Below are 24,230 nucleotides of genomic sequence, written 5' to 3' on the forward strand. Positions count from 1 at the left end.
GCTGGTTTCTCTGCTGTGATGTCATTCTGCGCTTTACTTAAAAAAAAAATAAAAAAAAAGTGAAGGCAGTAGAGTAAATCAAGCTGCCAACAAGAAACCTTAACGAAGCACAGCTTGTTTTCACATCTGGTTCACATGCCTGAGATCTTCCTGCGAACTACAGTCAAACACCAGAGTTGTTTGTCTTTGAAATAGCAGCCGGCTCCACCTCTCCCTCACACAGCCCTCGTGACCAATCACATTCCAACCCGGGGCATTTTCAAAAACGACAGTCTGGGCAAGCTCAGAGGAAACACGGCTTTCTTCTCCATGAATCCTAGTACCCTTTTTCTTCCTCTATCCCTCTATTTATACCACTATCAACAAATGCAGATGGTGAAATATAAGGATTAGGTTTTGCATTTATAACACTCGCTTATGCACAATGCAAGTATTATTAATACACTCTTTGTTAATCTATTGTAAGAGACTGGCAGTGAGAACAGTGACTTTTTTGTGCTCTGACTAAAAGTCACTGTGGTTAGTTTGATGTGCGCTATTCTGTCCTTTAATATGTGTGTTTGAACTGAGTTTAGTCTTGCAGTCTTGTGTGTAATAAAGGTAACAGACTAAAGTGAGGATAGTTAACAGAAGAGGGGGATGGTTGCAGACCTTCCAGTCTGATGGCCTGCGGGCAGTAGAAGTGCAGCAGTGCAGTCAGGGCGCAGCCATCTGTGTTGTCCTTCAGCAGGTTTTCCACCAGGGGGAGCGACGGCGCGCTCCTCTGGGCATGCTCCTTCCTGTAGCGAGCCTGAAACCATGGCAACGGCACAGAGACATCAGCTACATGTGTCATCGCGGTGGGTGTGTACAGCCGGCTCTCTGATTATCGATACAACCACATCTCCATGCTCCAGTCAGTCACACACGGGCAAGGTATAAGTGTTAATTTGAGGATCTTCAAACACACACACACCTGAAATAATACAGATTAACATCTTCATGCAAACAAACATTCAGTTAAGCCACACCTCAATAAGATTTATCATGTTATAAATGGTAAGAAGGACGCATATTCATAACCCTCACAACCCTGCTCTCTGCGACTGGTTGTGAGGCGTGGTTAGTTCCCTGCATGCATGCTAGCAAATGAACGGTTTGCACCATTTCAACATCTACTGAGAACTCAGTGGCACTGAGGCAGTCTGAAGCTCTGGTGCTGCAGCAGACAATGTGTGTGATTTAGAATTAAATAATAATGTGTGTGAGTGCATCCTTCCTGTCTGCAAGTTTTCTCCATGTCCCTCTGGGAATATCAAAACCACAGCAACAACTTTACTACATATTATTATACGCATTCAGGGCATCGGTATTCTTAGTTTGCCCATGAAGACAAAATAATGATCACATACAACAGAGCGATTATGTTCAATAAAATTACTCAGTAGAAGATCTCATGTTTATATGCTCATAAGAGCTATGCATAGCCCAGTAGTATAGGTGTAGCCTCCTAATGACAGGTCATAAATGGTCACTATGATTTTTGTCTAAGATGTGAAAACGATGGTTGGGTTTGAAGGGTCGGGGGTGTCTGACCAAACCATGGCGAGGGTCAGGGCCGCATGCAGTGACTGACAAGGCAAGTCGGGAGGTGAATGTGAAGGGACGGGGGGGGTTTTGGGAGAGGAGGAAGTTGGCGGGTTTGTTGAAGAGGTGTTTCTCAGTATGAGTCGACTTACAGGTACTAATCTCCAGTACCATTTGCTAGGAGACTTGATGGTGGATGATGATCGGACAACAACAGGAGAGAATGTTAGGTGTTAGGTGTTTCCCCAAACAACAGCAGGGAAAAATATGCTACAGCTGCTAGGACTCGTGAACAAACACCATCTTAATACCTCCACAAAAGCTATATAATACTTAAAATGTGTTACTTTCTTCACACATTTGAAATCAGCATCAAAACACACAGTGAGAATCACGGGATGCATCTGCTAAAGCAGAAGTTTAGTTGTGTCATACACCCATAGGTGCCCATGTTTACCCACATGGAAAAGAAATAGTAAAAACTTATATCATTTACTCATGAAAGTGGCCACTTTCTCATTACTTTCATATATTGTTTTAGTAAGGATCCAAAACATACAAGTTTCATTATATAATTTTTCAAGGGATCTTATATCTGTTTTCACTCTTGTATGCTTTTCATACAAGTTTCACACAAGACAGATGCAAACTTTATAAGATTTAGATATATCTTTTCCATATGGGTACATATGACCCTGAACTTTATTTACACCACTTATTTTGACTGCACTCCATTACCTTGTGATTTAATACAAATAAAAAATTTAAGTATTATTTACCTGCATTATTACAACTTTAAGCTAGTTTAATTTAAGCATCTGTAACCAAACAAAGTTGGTTTGAACCAATCAGCAACCTCTGAGAAGCTACTGGCAAATAAGGTCACAGCTGTCTGGGTCTGTCTATGTTTCATAGGTGTGACAAGAGTCAGATTGCTCAACCAACCCGCTGCCAAGTATTTCTTAAACGACTGGCTTCAAGCGCCTTATGTTCCAATTTTGCATAATTCTCATTCATCCAATCAATTGTAGGTTTTTTTTTTAGCAGTGTACCTTACCAATAAATCACAATCATCAAAATAAACAATTATTCCTCTTAGTCAAAAAGCCTACTGTGTCTTTAAGTAATGTAACTGGATTAATGTCAGTGAGGATGTTTATTTCTAATAAGTAAATGTAATCATAATGTGTACCATACATAAAGAGACCATTCTGTTTTGTTAACAGAAACAATCAGCACTGGTAAGTCACAAATACTACGCAGCAACGTGTTTTGAGATAGAAGGCTGTAGTTTAGGTTCAAGGTGATTTATATTTTCAGTATTTAGATATAATGTTTATTGCCTAATTTCAGCCCCTTTTCAATTGCAAACCAGTTATTAACACAATGTACAGAGAGCTAATGGGAATAACCGATTGGGCAAAATAAAAACTGTCAGCGAGTTTGTCATATTCATTCATGGTCCCCAGACTAACTGCAGATTTCATCTTCCCAGTCCATTTGTGCTCAGGCAGGACTTGCAGTTTTATTTTACACTTAACTGTAGTTTAAATGTGCACAGGCCTGTTTCAAAGTCAGATCTGCATCCAAAGTCTAATCCCTCATTTCTTGGCCTCTCTTCTCAGTTTGTTCCATTAAACTTAATGCAGCCTTTTGAAAAGTTATTGACATAAGCTGCAAACTAATAAGCACTTGAAACCTAAAGCTAAAAATACTTTACAGAGCCACAAACATGACCTAATTTTTGCAACTAAGATCCTAAATCTTGTGTAACGATCCAACATTGTGTGTTTTCTAACTTTCTGCTCAATAATATGATTAAGACCTAAAGTCTCAGTCCACACAAAGAAACGCTGAGTGCTTGGTCATAAGACCATAGTTAACAACTTTTCACACAATCCCAGAATAAACAAGCCCCACTGAGAAGTGTCTTGTGCTCATCCTCTGGTGTGAGAGTGTGTGTTTGCACAGTGTGTGTGTACATGTAAAAAATCCTAATAAGTGAATAGACTTCTATCTCTCTGACACTGCAAAGAAGGAGCTGTGTGATGGAGCATGGAGGAAAGCAGCTGACTGACTGAGCGTCCAGCTATTTCTCAAAACCTTAAAAAGGCTGTCTTCTTCCTTTGTTCTGACTTGTTTTAACAAAGCCTTGATAGGTCACACACCCCGCGTGTGTGTTACCACAGCGCAATCGCAGATAGGCACTGATCTCTCTCTCTGTCACTATATTAACACAAAACAGACAGTAAGCAATAGAAAACGTGCCAAGAAACTCCCACAGCAGATAAAAGCTCTCGTCTAACTGACTTAACCACTCGTGACGTCCTGCAGTTCTTTGAGGAGCCAGTTAATTCTGCTCCATATGAGGAAACACACTCACAGTGACATTGTGCAGGAAACTTACGACCTGTTGCCTGCAAACAGGTTCATCCACGACACTGTGTGTTTTCAGCTGTGAACTGCAGTGTAACTTTGTGGGTGCACCGCACATTCATGCTCCCCAGAGGAGGAATCCAGCCGACTCTGGCGATGCCCTCACTTTCCGTGCGCGGCCATTATAAGGTTCATATTTGTGTGAATCGCTAACAAATATCTAATAAGAAGATACTGTTACTGTTGGGCTGCCGAACTAACCTGTGACCATGTTTTAGAGTTAAGGTGTCCACTCAGGAAGTGATTCACTCGCTGCTGGTGGACATTCCATACTCCGGTTGCCTAGGTAACCTAACGTATTAAACATCCTGTCACTGCAGCTTACTCACTTCCTGTATGAATGCCCCTTTAATTCACTGCATGAAAGAGGTCAAATCAACATTTTGTGTCTGTTACCTGGGCTAACTATCTGTCAGTTCTGTGGGTTGCTGGAAAAAGACATTCATGTTTCCCAGATGATGTACCCCACTAGCTTTAGAGGACACTACACTTTCTCTGCCGTCAGCATCAACTTCAATTTCTAAGTTTTGGGCTCTGACCAACATTCCTCACAGAGGCACACAGGCCTGGAGAAGATTCTAGATCCTAAACAAAGGCATGTTTCTTGAATTGCATCTCTGAAATTAGTCCTTTCACTCCATTCAATCAGTGTTTACCTCTCTGAGTTAGAGTATAGCTAATCATTTCCACCTGACACAAGTGATCCCCCCCCTCCCCCGTTTGTGCTCCATCTTGGTGAGATAAAAATCTTTTTTTCCATTTTTAAACGTTCGCCATCTTGTGCCTGTTTTAGAACTCGAGACCCGACAAAGCACCGCACTGTAGCTTCACGGTTAAGTGAGCAGCAGAGGATGGTATCTGACTGCAGTGTGTTTGTGCCAGTAGACTGGCTCGAAGCGTTGCATAACTACGAGGCCTGCAGGATGACACTGCCTCTCTTCTGCTACAGCTGACAAAGTTCCTGAGTGTCTCTCACTGTGGTGTCATTTCTCCCTTTCCTCCATCTCTGATTATCCCTCCTCCCTCTTTTTCTCTCTCTTGTTTTTTTCCACCCCTCTGTCTGTCACCCTTTCTCTCGTTGGCTTCCCCGCACATTTCTTTGTCTCCTTTAACAGCAGTGTGGCAACTCTTGCCAACATTTCTCTGCAGCTGGTCTGAGACTGAGCTCATCTGTTCCTCTGATTCACAGAGCCCCGTATACTGAGCTGCATGTGACTGCATATGTGCGGGTCTTCATGTGTGTGTATCTCCACACGTTTAAAATCCAATAATATGAACGCGATTGGTGACAAAATGAGAAGTAATTGAAAGAATTCAAAAATAGATTTAATTAGAGATGGCACAATACCACTGTTTTTTTAAGTCCGATACCGATACCATAAATTTGGATATCGGCCAATACCGATATGAATCCAATATAGTGGTTTTTTTAGTCAATAAAACGTTTTTTTTTAATATCTTGCTGCATTTTGTATAAGTTCATACTTGAGTTTAAATAAACAACAACACTAAAGCTATTCTGTTATACCTGTATGTAAAAAATACACTGCACCCAAAATATTTCATAGTTCAGCAAAACTGATCAATCTAATAAACTTAAACCTGCACCATCCTCCCTATTCTGGTATTTTAAAGAGTACTTAGCAGAAATATTAAGCAACCTAACTAATAGGGTTGCAAACTCCCAGCAAAAAAAAAAAAAAAAAATGGAACCACCCTCCACCTCATGATGCTTAATCGACGTAATCAACTTTAATTTGATGCAGTGTGAAAAAAAAATGCACAGAAATAAATTCTTTTTCTACAATATTTAAATAGATTCAACATCTTTCTTCTACAGAATTGCAGACTGCACAGATGGTATCTTCCCCAAAGGAAAAAGTAGTATAGCTTACTAGGATATATTAGACTTAACAGTTACTATATACAGTAATGGACTTCTATACATTTTACATCAGATTAAAACTTTGGGTGTAAGATTCAGATAATTATTTATTAAAAGATAGACATTTTAAATGAGAATAAGAAAGAAAAGTATGTCTTTGTGCCCCCCTTTTCCCTGCTAATGCCCTATCGGTCCCCCTGGCTAAACTTTGCTAGATCCGCCCCTGCACAGGTACCAGCCGTCAGCTACGTAGAAAAGGATCCTGGTCTAGAAAGTAATATTAAATAAATTCTAACAACAGCTTATCAAGCTTAAACGTGCTGCTGTTGTTCAGCTGCTGGTTTCCTCTTTCTGGTGCAAAGTGGGCCAAAAACAAAGAAGAGAGACGGACTCGCGACAGAAAAGCCGATCAGCTGATCATTAAGCAGTTTCATGATTGAAGTAGCAACAGGAGAGGGAGGGAGAGAGAAGAGGCTGTCGCTCCATATATCGGTTGTTAAGCTTAACGTGGGAATGCTTTACAAACTTTCAGAGATGAACTTACACACTTGCTTTACTTCTCTCTGGGATAACTTCATCGGAGATGAAATGCCGGTTTGGTAGTGAGGCTCCAAATACACACAGCTGCTCTATCACGTGAGCATACTGCTCCAACGTGCTACCGTTATGAGCCGAGTTACGCCGTGTTGCAAGTTTTGTGAGGTGCTTTTTTGATATTTAATGGATCGGATTACATTTTTTATTTCTCTCCGATATCTGATCCAGTAATTTACGTCAGTATCGGACCGATACCGATACGTAATATCGGATCGGTCCATCTCTAGATTTAATAGATTTTCTTTTCTTTTTTGCAACACCTGCATACAAATTTCTCATTTACTTTGCTGCTGGAAGTTACCGTAGATTGGAAGATTTATGCAACTCTGTGTGTAAAGTAAAAAGCTGGAACAAGGATAAAAAAAAAAACTACAATCTGTTGTTTCACAAGACACCAGAGTTTCATTTAGAGGTGGTGATAAAAAGAGCTAACAGTCTCCCCATGTTTGCAGTTCTAATAACAGGAGTTTTATAGCACAGGCATCAGCAGGTCGTTGAACACCCTGTTATTTGGATCATTCGTGGAATTTTTTATTTCAGTCTATGCGTGCGTTCTTACTTTAAGCGCTGTGGCGTTTGACTCCTGCACTGAAGCCTCTCTCAACTTCTGCTCCTCTACAAGGATGTCCCTCAGGTGTTCATTCACCTTCAGAGAAAGAGAAGGAACGAGAAAGGCAACGAGGTCAAAAGTCAGACGAGCATCTGGTGCACACTGAAAGTGAATAGTGAGTCTGTGCTGAAGACTTGAAAAACCGGGCGGTGATAGTAAGAAGGCCCACATCAAACAATAGATTGTTTGTCACCACCACCTCCACCCATCAACGACTGAAGCTAAATATAAATATACCATCGAACCAATATACAGAACTCAGGTAAATTCTGATGCAAGCAAAGGTTTAAAGGTTTGTTTTTATTGTTTTCAGAGGATCTGGCCAAGCACGCTGAGAAATGACCGAGGATACACATGGTCACATCAGCCATTCCCCCCCGCCATTGCGTGCCACGCCTCGGGGCTACGCAGAGACACAATCGTCAATGTTTTTCCAAGTGTGTGTCTGTAAATAAATCCTGCAAAGTGTGCATCTTTCCGCCTTTGGCCTTGAAGCAGACAGCACATGAGTTCTTCCAGAAAGGATTATGGCTGATGATAAGAAGATCTTACATTTGATGAACTCTGTACTGAGGCTTGTTTTATTATTTCAAGGAGAAAGAAAGGAATTCATCTTTGAGATGAGGCTGTTTCACACTCAGCTTACTCCTCAAACACTCATCAAGGACAGTAAAAACCACTTAATGTGGCCAAGCAATCTTTAAACCAAAGCGCTGCAATAACAGAGATCAAACTGCTGTCATCTTGAAGGTAAATTTGAATGGATTTTTAATATAAATACTCACTGCAAATACTGTGAAAGTCTCCAAATACTTAAGAATTACCTTATTTCTTTTTGTTTTATATTTCTGGGGTGCTAGCCAGAAGGTTCCCTGGTAAAGGGTAAAACTTCCCTATTTGTTTAATTTGAATTGCATCAAACTGAAATACTGTGTTGTTTGTATTCCTGGAAACTGTAGTTTTTTTGTGGAATTATGGATGTTTCTTATTATTTTGGTGCTTATTTGTCGGCCTTTTGTTGAGATGGACCGTAAAGTGTTGGCTCACTCTTTAATACACAATTTTAAGTGAACAAGCTTTGTGAGTGTAATTTCCCTCCAGGAATGTGCTTAACCTTCTAATTTACACAGTTGGCTGGAGTTAACAGGGTTCATGTTGGGTACGTGTTAGTGCTTTCAGCTGGACCCAGAGCTAAGTTTTACCCTTTGCCAGAGAACCCTCTGCATGGCATCCCAAAAATATTAAATGAAAAGGGTATAAATAAGGTCATTTTTTTGCAATCTGCTAACACACAGCCATGCTCCCAGCACAGCCCACTCATGCCTGTGTAATTTATTTATTCTTTTTTTGGTAATTTGAAGTTTAACACTGTAGGATCTAAAATCTCTCAGCTACATGTACAACGCTGGTTTGTGCATGGATGTAAAACCAAACTCAAGAGTCTGGCAGTCATTTGAAGAGCTGAAGACCAGTTAGATTAAATTGACTTTTGATATGTGATGTTTCACGACAATGAGAAAATCTTTGTTTTAGTGCGTCCTGCAGCTGTAATGCTAATGTTACCATTAGCTTTGATTGTCTCTCCACAGGCCAGAACCATCCTGAAACTGTAATGCTGAGAGAAACAGTAAGAGAGATTGCACATGGTAAATGGAGTGGTACTTATTAGTGCTTTTCTTTTCTGAGCATTCAAAGTGCTTTTACCACACGCTTCATTCACACTCACACATACAGCCCTTTATTCTATGCCTTAAGCACTTTCTAAGTATCACACACGCAATCACACTCTGATGGATCAGGAGCAATTTGGGGTTCAGCGTCTTTCCCAACAGCACTTTGGGATGTAGACTGGAAGAGCCGGGGATCCATCCACCAACCTTCTGATTAGCAGATTACATGCTCTACCTCCTGAGCCACTGCAGCTTCCAATTGTGGGAACTTTAACGCTGATTTGCAATCAATAAACAAAGACTGGCTGACGTTCTGTGTTTTCAGGTTGACCTTTGCAATCCAAGCCCAGCCTCTCTTTCTGACAGCAAGAACAGCCTATGAATGAAAATTTAAAAAAATTAAGTAAAGACTGGAGAAACACCCTTCAGATGTTACGAGTGTTGTTGTTGCGTAGTTTGTACACCAGAGGGCACTACTTCTCAGCAAAGTTAGGCAGAGTGCAAACAAGTTTTAGGAAATCTGTTCATGTTTATGTCTGAAGTGAAGAGTAACATCATGCAATATTTTTGAATATTAGATTTTTATATCACCAAATCAGTATCAGTACTGGTTTAAAAAACAAAAACAAACCTGTATCGGTCGGGGTCTAGCTGAAACAGGTGAGACTACTATCAAATTGTTAAAAATACTGACTGTATGTAGAAGATGGATGGAGATCTGAAAGTTGAAGCCAATGTGAAAGCTCTTTAAACCTGTATTCTTTTAGTGGTCAGCAGGTGGCGCCTCCTCTGACTGAAGAAAGAAGTTCGGTTTTATAGAAATCCACCCTGTGACTTCAGCAGATATTTTCCTGGTGAGCTCATAGTGACAACTGCTACTTATAAGACTCACTGAACACAACAAAGCTTGTTTTCTAAATTATGCTCCCAATTGCAGTGAAAGAGGAGAACAAAGCAGAAAGAAATGGCTACTCTATGATCCATCATTTGCTTATTTGCTTATCACATCCGATTTCAAAACATCAGTGAAAAATGCTCAGATTGAGGCTTCACAACTGGACTTGCTAACCATCATCACGGTGGCTCTGTCAGTCTACAAGCTTAGAATAGTCGTACCTCAGTGGGGCTTTAAAGCCTGTAAAGCCCCACTGAGGTACAACTATTCTTCCTAATCCTGCTTTAACAGAGACTGGGAATCTCTCTGGCATTATCACATGTGCACGGTGCCAGTTTTTCCATCTTCTCCTCTTGCAAACATATTAGATTTCTTACAAACAGTGGAGGAATTAAGAACTGACACACTTTCCAGGAGCTCGAGTGTCTACTAAATCCAGAGAACACAAAGTAAGTGGAGTGAAACGATAAAAAGCCACCTTGGTAAACGGCTTAAGGCTTCATTTAGCTCGTGGAGACAACATCGCCCTGTGTTTGTGCATACGAGTACCTTGTTGATCCAGGTGGTGATTGCATCCTCTGTGTCGTAAGGCAGCTCCTGGATGTGTCCGTTGCCGTTCGATGGTTCGGCTGTGGAGTACCTGTTGATGCAGGACATCACCCTCTCCACGCTCACCATCTCTACGGTGTACGCCATCATCAGGGTGTCTATGAGCGCCAGGTGGGAACTCTGCACAGACACACAGCAGCCAGATCAAGTTAAAAAGGTAAAGTCAGCTACAGATTTGAAATTTTTATTTTATCTTTTTCTTTGAAAGTTTTTCCCAAAAGCAACAGACTGACAACTGGGAATTTTTACGTGCAAAGTTGCCAAAAAGAGTGTGGGAAAAAAACAAACCATGAAAGTAATTTATATTAATGGCACATTTGTTTTTAAAAAAATCCACCTCACTTTCACACAGTCTGTCAAACCAGACCAGCTGCTCAGCTGCCTTCTGATCACCATCCGTCTTGCCTTAAGCCATGTAAAACTGCTTCACTGTTAAACGCTGGAAAAAAATACTTATTTTCTTTATATTAGGCACATTTCGTCCAATTTTGAGTCATTGGCTTTATCTGAGTGGTTGTAAAAAAGCAACATCAACACCTACACAAAGCTTGACATTCTCCCAGCCTTCCTAGTCCCATTCCAGGCCGGTCAGACCAACAGACCTCCCCTTCCCTTTCCTGTCACACTACAGTCAAAAACATTGTATATGTGTGTGTGTGTGCGTAAGCATATTTGCCTGCTGCTTGCCTCAGCATTGCTCTGTGTGTCCAGCCTAACTAAACAAACATCTAAAATCTGGAGCTCCATGATCGAGGTGACTCAAACTGACAAAAACAAGCAGTGAGGTGCTGTGTATAGCACAGGCCTCTATTCATAACCACAGAGCCACATGCAACAGCCAGTGTGACCAAGTCTTTTCCAAAGAAACAAACTTCTGCTTCAGCGCTATGAGTTTACACTTCCACTGGTGCTCAGAGTCATCACGGCATGTCGTCCTGCCAGTCTAAACATGCAGAGAGCGTGCAGGAGTAAAATGAGCTCTGACCTCATGGAAATAAGTGCTGAGATGCTTTGATCAGCTGTACCTGATGTGAGTAAATGCTACTCAAGTTAGCTGTGCTTATGTTGCACACATTAAATACTGTTATGTAGACCAAGTGCTCATACTTATCCAGTGTAAGCTCTGTTCTTGAGTTAATTTATTATTTAAATATGAATCCCAACCCCAACCAACGCATCAAAACCAGAAGCTATGCAAACAAACAGAAAAACAGAAGAAGCAGCAGGTTCTCACGCTTACCATGACTTGACAAACATCAGTTATTAAGTTGTTTATATAAACAAATATGTTGTGTAAGCTGGTGCGTCTGAGGATGGTGGCTGGTTTCACCTGCAGAGCATTACACAGGTGCCCAGGATTGTTTGGACAGCTCCAATTTATGATTCTTACGAAACTTATTGAGCGGTTTATGAAAACGTCTGCAGACAGACACTGTTTTCAATTCCTGCAGCTTCAGGATATTGCCAGATGTCTGACATTGTGTGCATTCTCCTCCAGATGTGCTGCAGGACGTGTGGCTGACGGCTGGACAGACGGACGGAGAGAGACGCCAAGCAGCTTAGAGCGAAGCTAAAGAGTTAAATACCGTGATTTAAATGAAACTCGCTGAGCTTTTCTTAAGTCATTTACATAAAACTACTAAATCTTTAATATTGGTAAGAGGCTTGGGTAGGTGTGTGCATGAGTGTGTGCAGAGAAGCCACATGAATTTAAATGATTGTGACAAGTCACTTATGTTCATTTTTTTAAATAAGGATGTTTTTAAGCTGACATTTTTTTAAATCAGGAAAAAAAAAAAAAGCACTGACATCCACCATTTTATTTGTCATATTTTATGGAGAACATTAGTTAAGGCACATAACTCTCTGTAACCTGGTAGGACAGACAACAGTTACTGTAGCTCCCTTTATTCTTTATGGTAATGTAAGACTGCCCATACTGAAGCAGCTCTATGGTCTATGCAGAGAAACAGAAGCTAATTAAGTCCCTCCCACCGTGGATGGGAAACAATTCCGTTTTCCACTGACTTTGTGGGTCAAAGTAAAACAAAAAAGAAAAGAAGAAAGAAAGACAAATCGCATTTACATCATTACTCACAAAGTTACTGACAGTAACCTGTTAAATGGACGGATGGAAGCCTCGCCATGGCAAAAGTATGGTGGCCCTGAGAGGACTGTAACTTAAGAAAACACCAGAAAATAGAAAAAACTAAAACCGTAAAAGTGCAAAAAACACACAAAAAAGTTGTGTTTTTGGGGAGACAATAAGTCTCAGTGCAGTGCGTTCGACCAACTTTTGTCTTCTATATATTTTAGCTTTGTAACAGCTAAAAAGCTTTTTAAAAAGTTAAAAATATTTAGTATATATATATAATATAATAAAATATATTATCAGGCAAAATGCATTTTGTTCAATGCATTTCAGTCCTCCGTTGCATAACATGGGATGACCTTTTTCCCCTCCAGTGGTTTTCAGTCTTTACAGTACGCACAGCAGTACCAGCATAGGTCCACACAGGCACATTCCTGGCAGATTAGATGAAGGGCAATTTCTGCTGTTTACCCTGCAGCCTGAGCGATGAAAGATAGTAGCACGCTGCCCTGATAACTTTCCAGACTTGTAAAATCCTGAGTTCTATCCAGTAAAACCCACTGCAGTGTTTGACATTCAATTCAAATGAATGGCTCCGGTACTCAAAGTGCACTAGAGAGTACCTGACACAATGTGCTCGCACCTACACAGCCACTTAACATTGTTTTAAAGCAGGGCTGGTTTTTTGTCTGAGTGCCCACTAATGCTGCAAGAATAATAGCCGAGCTATCATGTGATGCCTTAAAAAAAAAAAAAAAAAAATTATAGTCTATGTACTCAAAGCCTGTGCAGAAATTATAGTCCACGATGTCCATGTGCATGTATGTTGGAGTAATGGGGATGAACATAAAAGTGTGAGCCTGAGAGATGAGGACGAGCAGGACGGGCAGTTCTCAAAGTCCCTGCTTACATATTTACAGACTGGTCAGATATCCACAGGGGAAAAAAGACGCTACTGTTGATAATACAACAAGATTTTAAGAGCCATGTGCCGTCTATTATGCCTCCACAAAGACCTTTGTGGTGCGTGTCTGTGCACAGAAAGCACTCACGGTGACAGACACGCCTTATAAGGCTGTGGAGATGGCAGACGCCTGTCATGTAAAGCGCTGCAGTACGCTCGTGCACATTTTCTAACAGGAATTCAACGGTATTCATTCCCACAGCTGTGTGCGTGTGTGCGTGTGTCCCTGATCAAAGGCATTTATAGTAAAGCACAAAATACAGCCGAGCAAACAGACAATAAAAGTCATTTTCCACAAACATCACAAGTGCAGGGACATCTGAGCCCCGCAAGTGGTTTTACTGCACAACTTTACACCTACGCCTGCCTCTACCCAGATGTGGAGACTGATAGCCGTCTTTCTTTTGCAAACATCTGTAAAAATCTCCAAATTTTTCTGCGTTATTCAACAGAGAGCTGATGGAGGGACACGCCCCTCTGCAGAGAAAAATCAGTTACTGCTCAGGCTCCGTCTCTCACTCTCTCATTTGTCACTTTCTCGTTTCAGTGTTTTACCACTCTGAGGGCGACGAGTCAAAGAGGAATGAGAAAATAAAGCAGGCCTTGTACACGCCACCGGACATCTGACTCCATCTGCTCCACGGAGGTGTGAATTTGAAGACGGGCAATTAAAGGACCTCTAATTTGTGCGCCAGACGTTCTTTGACTCAGTGTGAGCCCCACCCTCCACAGTGCTGCAGTAGTGCACATCACGTCTTCCTCCCTCCTCTCCTCTAACCCTCCCTCTTCCCCACGTATGCCGCTCCTCTCCTCCTCCGTCATGCCCCCCTTTTTCCCCCCTCCTCCTCTCCCGTCTTTCCAGATGGCCATATTAACACGGGGCCTTTTCCACACATACTCTGGCACACACGTGTCCTCATGACCGCCAGAAAGGCAATACCTCCTTCACATCTTTTCCAAAGCTCTTCCCACACTCACCCTTTCCCCTCTTTTCTTGCTCTACTTTCCTGCTTTTCCTCCTGGACAGCAACCAAATGGCAGCCGCCAAACTACATCTCCCCCACTTTTTCCTCTCGCTCTCTCTATATATCCATTCGGTCTCTGACAAACTGCCACGCTCCCCTCCCTTCCTCCTCCCTTCCTCCTCCCCCTCCTGACATGAGTTATTCTTCTGTAGCACAGCACTGAGAAAACCATGAGCTCATCATTTTCTCTGCAGATATACCATAACCCAAAATGAAAAGCCTCAACTCTAGTGTGACCGAAATGATCCTGCTGAGTCCATAAATACATACAGATCCTCTGCTTTGCAGAGGCAATCTAATGAAATCACAAGGACACAGAGTAACAATAAGACCAGACAGATTAACTAATAGCCTGCCGGCGCGTCAGACAAATGAAGGTCGATGAGTTAGAGAGTCGATGGGCTCCATTTGTTTACTTAACGACTGTCACTAAATCACCTGAAGCACACAAAGACGGAGGCGTGTGGACACACACCGGTCCTTATGTGCACTTCTACAGGTGTGCAAGGACATGGGGTCATTTAGCGCTGCGGCAACCTTCAAGACAACCTCACTCACGCGCTGAAGGAGGCAAAGAGTACGACCAAACACAGACACGAAAATTCAATTGGCTGCGTAACTTTGAATTACCTCTTGGAGCTGAAAATGAGGGCTAATAAAATTCAGCTACAGCCTGAGAAAAATGCAGCGGCACAGGCAGGCTTAATGAAAAGTGCTAACTGCACCAAAATTCAGGAGAAAATCATTTCTGGCTTCATTTCACGCATTAAGCAGAGTTAACGTGAGGCAAACACAGAGAAAGACGAGAAACGCTGAGAGAGGCCGAGAGAGTGAAGGTGGAAGAAGGATGGAGAGGGGTGGAGAGAGAGAGGGAGGGAGGGAGGGAGGAGAAGGAAACGGTGCACTGCAATGCAGACACCTTTTGGCATCAGCAGAAGTGCCCGGGCTCCAGCCGTGCATGTGTTAGCAGTGTGTGTAGATCTGCAGGCATCAACTCACCATCCTATCAGAACTAAAGCAAAATACACTATTGTGAGCTCCTCTCACAGCTTTTAAAAGGTGACAACATTATTACGGCTTTATATGAGACAATCAATTTGTAGATCAATCGGAAATTATCAATAGTTACTGTAACTGTTTCAATTATATTTCAAACAAAGATGAAGCCTTTTTTTATTTGAGAGAGAGAGAAATCTGGTCTGACTGTTTTATACGACAGCAAACTGATCATCTTTGTTTTGTTCCACCTTTGGTTTGATTGGACCAACAACCAATTAGACGACATCGGTTAGCTAGTAAGCCAAGTTGCTTTTTCAATTTCAATTCAATTTCAGTTATATGGCATCAAATGACAACTACACTCACCTCAGGGCGTTTTTTTTTTTTTAATTTACCATTTTCTGACATTTTTACGCAAACCTCACAATGAGCTTTTATTCGATGACGTAACGCCGCTACACTGTAATGTTTTCCATCCAGTCCAGAATGTAGTCTTGACAGCACACTACTATACGTGTAATATCTCTTAGTGAGGTGACCTGAGTCATGTTTGCGCTGCATTCAGTGGCTAAACAGTGAGGAACGGTTTGCTATAGGAAACCCATCATTAGCCGTTGTTTTACTTGCAAGAAGACAGATCTGTGAGGATGGTTTAACAGTACGACTCACACGTATTCCACATGAGGTTGGCACACAGCAAAGCACACAGTAACAGCCATGGTCATATTAGTGCCAGTATAATTATTTCTAACTGTGTAATCAAATAAAGCTGCCGTCTGATTAATTGATTAAAATGATGTTTAAAGTCACACATTTCTGCTTCCACTTCCTCAAAGTGAGCAGTGAGGGTTTGCAGGTTTCTCTGTTGTGAATAGTTTTGGAAATTTTGTCAGATAAACCAAACAATTTGAAAATAAATTGGGGTCTGGGAAACGCCGGCACTGTTTCTGTGCTGTTTGAACATTTTCTAAAGGATTTGTGAAAATATGTGAGTAAACAGTCACTATAAACAAAGTATGATACATGTGAGCACATGCGTACATTTGCAGAGATTTAATTGATGTCATCACCAAAGATGGGCAGTAACGCGTTATTTGTTACTTGTAACGCGTTACTGTAATCTGATTACTTTTTTTCAAGTAACGAGTAAAGTAAGGGATTACTATCGCAAAAACGGTAATTAGATTACCGTTACTTTCCCATAGGAACGCTGCGTTAGTGCGTTACTAAAACCGTGATTTTTTGCGAGAATGTCTCACGTAAGCGAGTGCGACGTTCGTGACAACAGCTGTGTGCAGATCAGCAATGGGTCATATATCGAGTGCGGGAGAGAGTATGAGCGTGCAGCGTTTAAAGCGTGGAAGTACTGACCTTACTTTGAGTTTGATTCCATAAAAAGTGACAAAAACATTAGCGTCCGTTGTGCGTGGGAAGAAAACTTCTTTTTACATCGAAAAAAACCCCTAAACTTCCAAGCAAGCACCGAGTGCGCTACCACGTAATGGGAAACTCACAGAGAAACCCTGCACCAGGGTAAACCTCTGCCTACGCCACTCCTGCTTTACAGGTGAAAATAGAGCAACAGGACCACTGAGTCTTTTATTATTTTATTTATTTTCTGCTGTGTTTTACTTGCATCTATTTGAAAGAGTGAGTGTAAACACAAAAAAATATTTTATTTTATGTGCTGGAATGTGCAGAAAATAGGTTTAAATGTTAAACAACTTTCTTCCAGTCAGAGAATGTTGCCTATAATTTAATTTCTGCTTGATGCATAAAGTTAAAAGATTAAAACTAATAAAACAAGTTTTAAAAAGAGACTTTTCCATTTGATTACATTTTGTATGATGGATTATGCAGAAAAAGTAGAATTGGGCTGAAAGATCTATCGCTTTATTACCTATTCAGGTTGTAAATCGTGTTTTTAAAAAGTAACTAAGTAATTAATTACTTTTGGGGAAGTAATCAGTAATTAGTTACTGATTACTTTTTTCAAGTAACTTGACCAGCACTGGTCATCACACATTTCACACATAACGCCTACACGGATAACACCATATGTGGATCTTTGGATTTTAAATGTGAATCCACACATGCTTTGAAATCCAAAAGATGTCGCTGTCCACGCACATGAAAAACATCTAACGAATAAATGCTCGATGAGGCAGAGAAATCCTTCTGTGTCACCTACTTTTTCACTGAACTCATTCAGGCATTCTGCCAAAAACATCTCCACTCACCATGTTTATGGGTGTGTTGGTCAGATCCCTCTCTGTGACCAGTCTGTCCTTGTCTGTGACGTACAGGCCTTTCTGGGCCAGCGCCTGAATGACAGCGTTGTGTCCCAGTAACGGTTTGACAGCATCGCTGCGGAGGATCAGGCTTCCCGCCCGGCAGTAGAGCTCTGCAGACTGAAGCAGGCAGGCGACCGGAGGCTTCAGGTGCTCCTGGTTGTATTGGTCCCTGTAGAAAGGCTCAGCCAGCTCCTCTGGCACTGCATCTGAGGGGAAATACAGAAACAGAAAATGAGACAGGTCAAAGTTCACACCTACAGTTCCTAATATGGCCACTTGAGACCATTCTACTTTTACAGCAGAAATAAACAAATCAAATTCAGTTTTGGTCTTCATGAAGCTGCACAGGACAGTTATTTCCTTTTATTTCCACAGATCTTACTCATTTAAATTATATTATGCCAATATAATTAAGACCATAGCCACCTACAGAGACAGGTGGGTGTGGAAACAGGTGACTGGAGCTACTAGCTGTCTGCTAATAACGCTCACTGAACAGGACCTCTCAGCTCTCTCTGTTCTGTGTCAGTGCCTCACAAATTATAGCATCCCATGTGGTTCATTTTACTAACAGGCCATTCAGGAAGTCTGTGCTCCGGGTTTGTTTTTTTAAATAGTGAATACCTAGTAGCTCTGCATCTGTGCGATGCACCCATGCAGGCTACGGATGTGCCTTGCTAACCCAAAAAACAAGATGATGATGGACAACATGCCAAACTCAACACCGTGGCCACAAAAACACTCACCTGCTACTTCATTAGACACACCTGTTCAACTGCTTGCTAACACAAATATGCAATAATGGCAGCAACTCAATGAATTTAGCCATGCAGACATGGTCCGAGCACCCGAATGGGGAAGAAAGGTGATTTAAGAGACCCTGAACGAGGCATGCGCCTCTTTTGACCACAGTGAACCCATCGTCAGACGACTGTTTCCAGCACGATAACAAAACACAAATCATCTCAAACTGGCTTCTTGAACATGACAATGACCTCACTGTACTCAAACGACCTCCACAGTCACCAGTTCTCTGCCCAACAGAGCGCCTTCAGAATGTGCTGGAACTGGAGATTCACATCATGGATGTGCAGCGAACAACTGTGTGACGCTATTGTGTCAACATGGAGCAAAATCTGAGGAACGTTTCTGTCCAACTTTCACCTTTAACCTTGTTGAATCTACGCCATGAAGGATTTGAACACTCCCGAAGGCATCAATGCTAAGAAACAATCACACAGAATCAAACAGATAATAAAAATGAAACCTGAATTTTACGCTTTGCTTTTCCTGTCTTTGCTACAATTCGCTACACTCTAACACACCGACACTCACAAACTTTCAGAATGTAATCAACACATATGTCAGGAGGACTACTGCATGTCCAATTCAGAGGTAAATGCATTAGTGTAAGCCAGAAAACTGTCATCTAGAGTGCTCCTCTTACTGAAGACCCGTACATGCAGAGCTAATTTGAGAGCACAAAGTCGAGGTGTTTGATTTGCCAAGAGCGCTCTAGCCTGTGTTAGTGTTGGTGGAAGTGTGTGTTACAAAGCATGAAGCACCCTCTAATCCTGTTACCTGATCCTGTAAATCTGATTTGAAGAAAATAGCCAAACAGAAACAGACACACACACAAAACAGCTTCTAGAAGTCGCTCACTCCGGATCCTTTTCATCCTACTATGCTGTTGTTAACCACAGGTTGTGACTCACAGCTGAACTAGTCATTAATCTATCACTGAATGACATACATACTGCGCATATGAACTTCCATCCCACAGGCATGACTTTCAGACAAGACGCCTGTATAAGAATGTGTGTGCATATGTGTGTGTGACACACTTTTAAAAGACTGTGTGCTTCAATACTCGTGTATTCCTGGTGTGTAGGGTCATTTCCTCTCTGCCTGCGTCTGAATCACCCTGAGGAAAACAAAGGACACTGAAGGAATCCATCTTAAAGGTACAGCTTTCCTCTTCGAAACAAGAAAAACAGTGTGGAAGAAAAAGCTTTACCAAACAACTTTTAAAAAAAATATGTAAAGCTCAGTGCAGGGAAAAAAAACTCTATTAGGCTTGTGATCAAACCTCAGAAGTTTTCCATTGGCTGTGGTTAGCACAAGCCTCCCTGTGCTTCGACAGTGGGTGATGAAAAGAGATATTTAAAGCAACAGGCAGATGTTAAACGGCTCCATAACAAGCCCTCCTGCATCCAGCCTCAGCGTTCAAAAATCAGTCGAGTTTTTATAAGAAGTATAAAGTTGATTAGCAGAGAGGAGCTCACATCGCTGTGACTTTGGTGTCTGATAGTTACACTTTTGTTTGAACTGTTTAGCTGCACTCCACGCAAAGAGCTGTCACAACGATCTTGGATAATAATGCTTTCTGTGTCACTTTAAAAGTCCTAAAGAAATCACATGACCTTTTACACTTAAAGGTCAATAAAACAATTAAACAAGGAGCTAGAGCAGGCTAGGACGAAGAGCCCCGCTTTTGTAGAGTTCATGAAAATTTGCCTGGTCAAGTAAAAACTCTCTCCTTTGTGTTGGCCATCAAAGAGGAAACAGACAGGAAGTAGCTGCCACAGGAAGTCCACATGGAGAAGACTGCTCCCCTGGAGACCTCTGGGATTACCGCTCAGCAGCTTTTATATCTGCTGGCTTAGAGCTCTACGTTTAAATAGAATACATATTAGTTTTATTGGGTCTCGTTTAGTGCTCATCTTGATCATTAGTAGTCCCTTTAAACCTTTAAAGACTTCTTTGGTCATTTGTGTGAAAACAACACTGACATCTTGTTTGAAAACTGTTGTCCTATGCATAAGCTACCAGACATGGAGCACCAAGAACACTCAAGTTATGTTCCTGTCGATGTGGTGGATGTAAGTCTAATATCTATGGTCTCAACAACTCCGCTCGTTACACGTCAGATATCATCAAGTTTCTGATGTAGTAGCTGGGGAGCGCATTTACACTGGAGCACCTAAAATAAGGTCAACTAAAGGCCAGTAACAACCAAGTACACGAGCACCTAGAGAACCAAACTCGGTGCTTCTCGTTATCCAGAACATCCTTGAATACTCGATTCTATTAATAGTTAGCACTGTGGCCGTGCTGCTGAAAAACTCAGGCGACCTTTGTTGTTTTAAGTTCATCTGATGCCAACGTGGAGCTCTCAAAAGTGCTCTAAGATTTATTTCACACATACACTAATCACAAACTCTGTTGCTGATCTTTTCAGCTCATGTGATATCAGCCTGCAGCTTTAAAAAGGATAGATTTTCAGGGTTGTATATATTTAGACACATATATGGCATGCAGATCCATTTCTCTGAAGTTGGGGCACAAACTTTAAACTGATATGAGCAGAGCTGTTCCCACTGAGCACCACCGGACTCAAGCCATAGCTCATGCTTCCTATCTAGGCCAAACAGGACTCGGAGGACCGGTTATGAATTGGGCCACAGTTCTCGCCGGTGCTGGGAGCTGAAACTGTGTCACCGGAGGGAAAAAAAACCCTCACCAAAGTGGCAGCAGCAGCATGCTGCAACAGCCGCAGGGTCCTGCACAACCAAGCTTGGCCTTCTCACACGCTACTATCCTGCATGTCTCTCCACCATGTCATTGCTCCTGAGGTTGAAGAAAAAGTAATGTAGTGCTCACATTGGTAAACGCTGTAAGATCAATGAGGTCTGCCCCACTGTCTGTCTGTGTAGTGTCCACACAGATGTTAAAAGACTTCATTAACAGCTGGATGAACCTCTGGGCTCAAACGAGGCTGAGGCCGAGATGTTTCACAGAGAGCAAGAGACAGGCTAACGCTGAGGTACACACACATGCTGTCACATATACAGACAGAGATCCACATGAAAACACCACCATGACAGAATAAGCTAAAGCTAACACTGGGCTGCCTGGAACCTGTGAGCTCTAAGCAGCTGTTAGACACACAGAGAATCATTTCAGGAGAGCCGCAGTGATCAGATACTGTGTTTATGCCGATGGTTTCCAGCCTTTTTCCTCTGACATGCTGCCACAGTGCTGTTCAATAAACTCAATAACCAATTCATTAGCATAATCCCACATGTTCTCATGTCTTCATTAGAAATTTCTACTACTTCTCCATTACTTATAGTTACACTCATATGCTCAAACTTGTTTGCATCCACTCAAATCATACCCCTGACCACTGCACAAGTCCTCTCCTTGAGCACTTGTACACTTAATTGTAATCATTTAGCTGAGCCACTGAATATTGATTTAAATGGGCTCCTTATAACTTTTAAGAACTATATTTTATAGTACTATTTTAGATATGAAAAAACGTCATTATAATCATTTAAATGTTTTTTCCACTAAGTAAATGTGATGAAACTCGTGTGTTTATGGTTTCTTTGCCATTTTTCTTCACTTTATGTAATGATAAAATTAAAGTTTTGGCACAACCTTTGGGTTTAATAATCATTAGTCAACATTTATCAGATGGCCTGATGTAGAGAAAAGCAAGTTTGCTATTATTAAAAACACAATTAGCCAAAGCAGAAGAGTCTGTGCATGGTTCAGCCCACTGATTACTTCAATTGTCATATTTTATGCATGTGAATAAATGCACGTGTGCATTTTATTTATAATCCATTCTTCCGGGAAGTATTTTGATTTTTTTTTTTCTTTTAAGACCAAACTATTATTCTCTTAATATACCAACAAGTTACAGTCTTAGACTGAAGTTATGAGCAGAAGCTGATCCGATCTGTCCAACCTGACTTCTGCTATTGGGAATAATTAGCAGCAGGTCAGCAAAAGGTTAAACCAATAATCCTGAACCAATAGTGGAGGGATACAGTGAGGCTGATATGACATATGGACTGACTTTAGAAACCCAGCTTAATGTAACCAGAAGAGACATTATTATGGGCTCCAGCTAGTTTAAGCCTTCACGTAGACTCCAGGTCAGTATATGGTTAAATAGGACTTAAAATGGGAAATAATGGGAAGATTTCTTGCCCTAATAACGAGGTTTAATTGTGTTTGTCTGTCACAGTGAGAGTCTGATTACAGGATGCTGTTTACAAAACAGTCTCACTTGCACACCCTCTGGTCCGACACGACAGCAGGCCTTATTATTACACATGTTAGATAATTATCTTAACAGCGTTTTCCACTATTCTCATCCAAAAAATAAATTAAAAAAAAAAAGGGAAAGGAGGAGCGAGGCACCACCTACCCGAGCCGAAAGCCTTGGCCACCAGCCACGTCAGGCTGCATGATATCTTGGCCCTGGTGAAGTCGTAGTGATCGAAGCTCTTGATGGCAGGGACGATGAAGGTCCGTCTCATCCCTCTGTCATCTGCCGCATCTCCCATTGTTTCACTGTGAGGGACCCGCTGCTTTACTGCTGCTGCTGGAGGCTCAGTCAGCAGGAGTTCCTCCTGACTGCGGATAACATCCCGTCCAGAGGAATTCAATGCACCAAAATTTCCTTCTCCCAAAAAACCGAAAAGAATCAAAGGGGGGGAAAAACCCAACAACTTTGGCCTGGTTTCTGAGAGCACGACGAGTTGGAAATGAAACGGCGCCCCTCGGTTCATATGAGCTCCATCCTCAGCGTTACGTTTCCGTGATAGCCTTAAACCCTGGCAGCACGGCGCAGTTTAGCGGCAGGATTTCTGAAGATTTCCTCCATTCCCTGACATTACTATCCTCCGGTCTCCCGACATAACGGAGCAGCTGTGTGGCACGGGAGGAGCGCTAGAGCCCGGCACCACGGGGCACTTCCCCGGTCACACCGAGTTGGCTGTTAGTGTTCATGCCACTCTCCTTCTTCTTTTTTCCCCTTTCCTAACTGTTTTCTCACCCTCTGTATCTCGGCGGCGTCTCCCCTGCGCTTTTCCTGCCGCACTGATCGGAGGATGGAGCGCACTGCGCACGCGCGATCCACCCACCCAGTCTGCTCAGTCCTGACAGGAGTCGCCACAGTGTAATATAAACCAAGGTGGAGTTAACTAAATCCCAAATGTTGTTTCCAAGGAGAAATACACTTCCAGCTAGTTCAACATGTTCTCCTAATGCTGTGAGGCCAGCTTATAGGAAGGCGATCCGCAGTTCACTGAAGTGTTAGGAGATGAGGACAGAATTATTAGCCTCCCACCTCAAAAATGTGCTTAAAATATTCAATCAGTGGTGTGCACAGAGTCTCCCACAGTGTGATGTTATAGTACGACCGTCTGTCACTACAGACATAGTATCATGTTACATACTGTTGGCATCCTTACAAAATGTACACAGAAACCTGACAATGTGATGTGGAAGAAAATTTATAATCAGAAGGCGGCTCTGGGCTTCTTCTCAGTTGGCTCAGTGGGTAGATTGGGCCATCTAACAATTGAAAGGTCAGTGGATTGATCTGTTGCTTCTCCAGTCCACATACCCAAGTACTCTCGGGCAACATACAGAGCCTCAGGTCCAAACTGGGAGCTGGTTCCATGGCAGCCTGAAAGCTTAAGTCTTTGCCTCCCATTCTACTTTTAGAAACCCTAGGAACCACAGGTAAGCCCACAGTCTGAAAGCAAAGTGCTCTATTAGACTTAC

At 42.0% G+C, this 24,230-nt stretch overlaps 1 protein-coding gene across 5 annotated transcripts in view; it reads right to left on the bottom strand.

Moving 5' to 3' along the window:
- The window catches only part of camsap2b (calmodulin regulated spectrin-associated protein family, member 2b), a 34,345-nt gene extending 10,778 nt beyond the window's left edge, over positions 1–23,567 (bottom strand). For 2 of the 5 annotated variants that reach the window (XM_084913022.1, XM_084913019.1), the window contains exons 1-6: positions 22,867–23,567; positions 17,589–17,848; positions 10,209–10,388; positions 7,044–7,130; positions 1,719–1,751; positions 652–790 (exon numbers count right to left, since the gene is read on the bottom strand). In XM_084913022.1, coding sequence (XP_084769148.1) covers positions 652–790; positions 1,719–1,751; positions 7,044–7,130; positions 10,209–10,388; positions 17,589–17,848; positions 22,867–23,230 — 1,063 coding nt within the window. In that variant the 5' untranslated portion in view covers positions 23,231–23,567. The remainder of the gene's footprint in view (positions 1–651; positions 791–1,718; positions 1,752–7,043; positions 7,131–10,208; positions 10,389–17,588; positions 17,849–22,866) is intronic. The other 3 variants (XM_084913023.1, XM_084913020.1, XM_084913024.1) reach the window with 2 other exon arrangements.
- Between the last annotated feature and the right edge of the window lie 663 nt (positions 23,568–24,230).

Source organism: Perissodus microlepis, chromosome 18 (genome assembly GCF_051167445.1).
Source record: "Perissodus microlepis isolate ML-2025 ecotype Zambia chromosome 18, ASM5116744v1, whole genome shotgun sequence".
Taxonomy (NCBI): Eukaryota; Metazoa; Chordata; class Actinopteri; order Cichliformes; family Cichlidae; genus Perissodus; species Perissodus microlepis.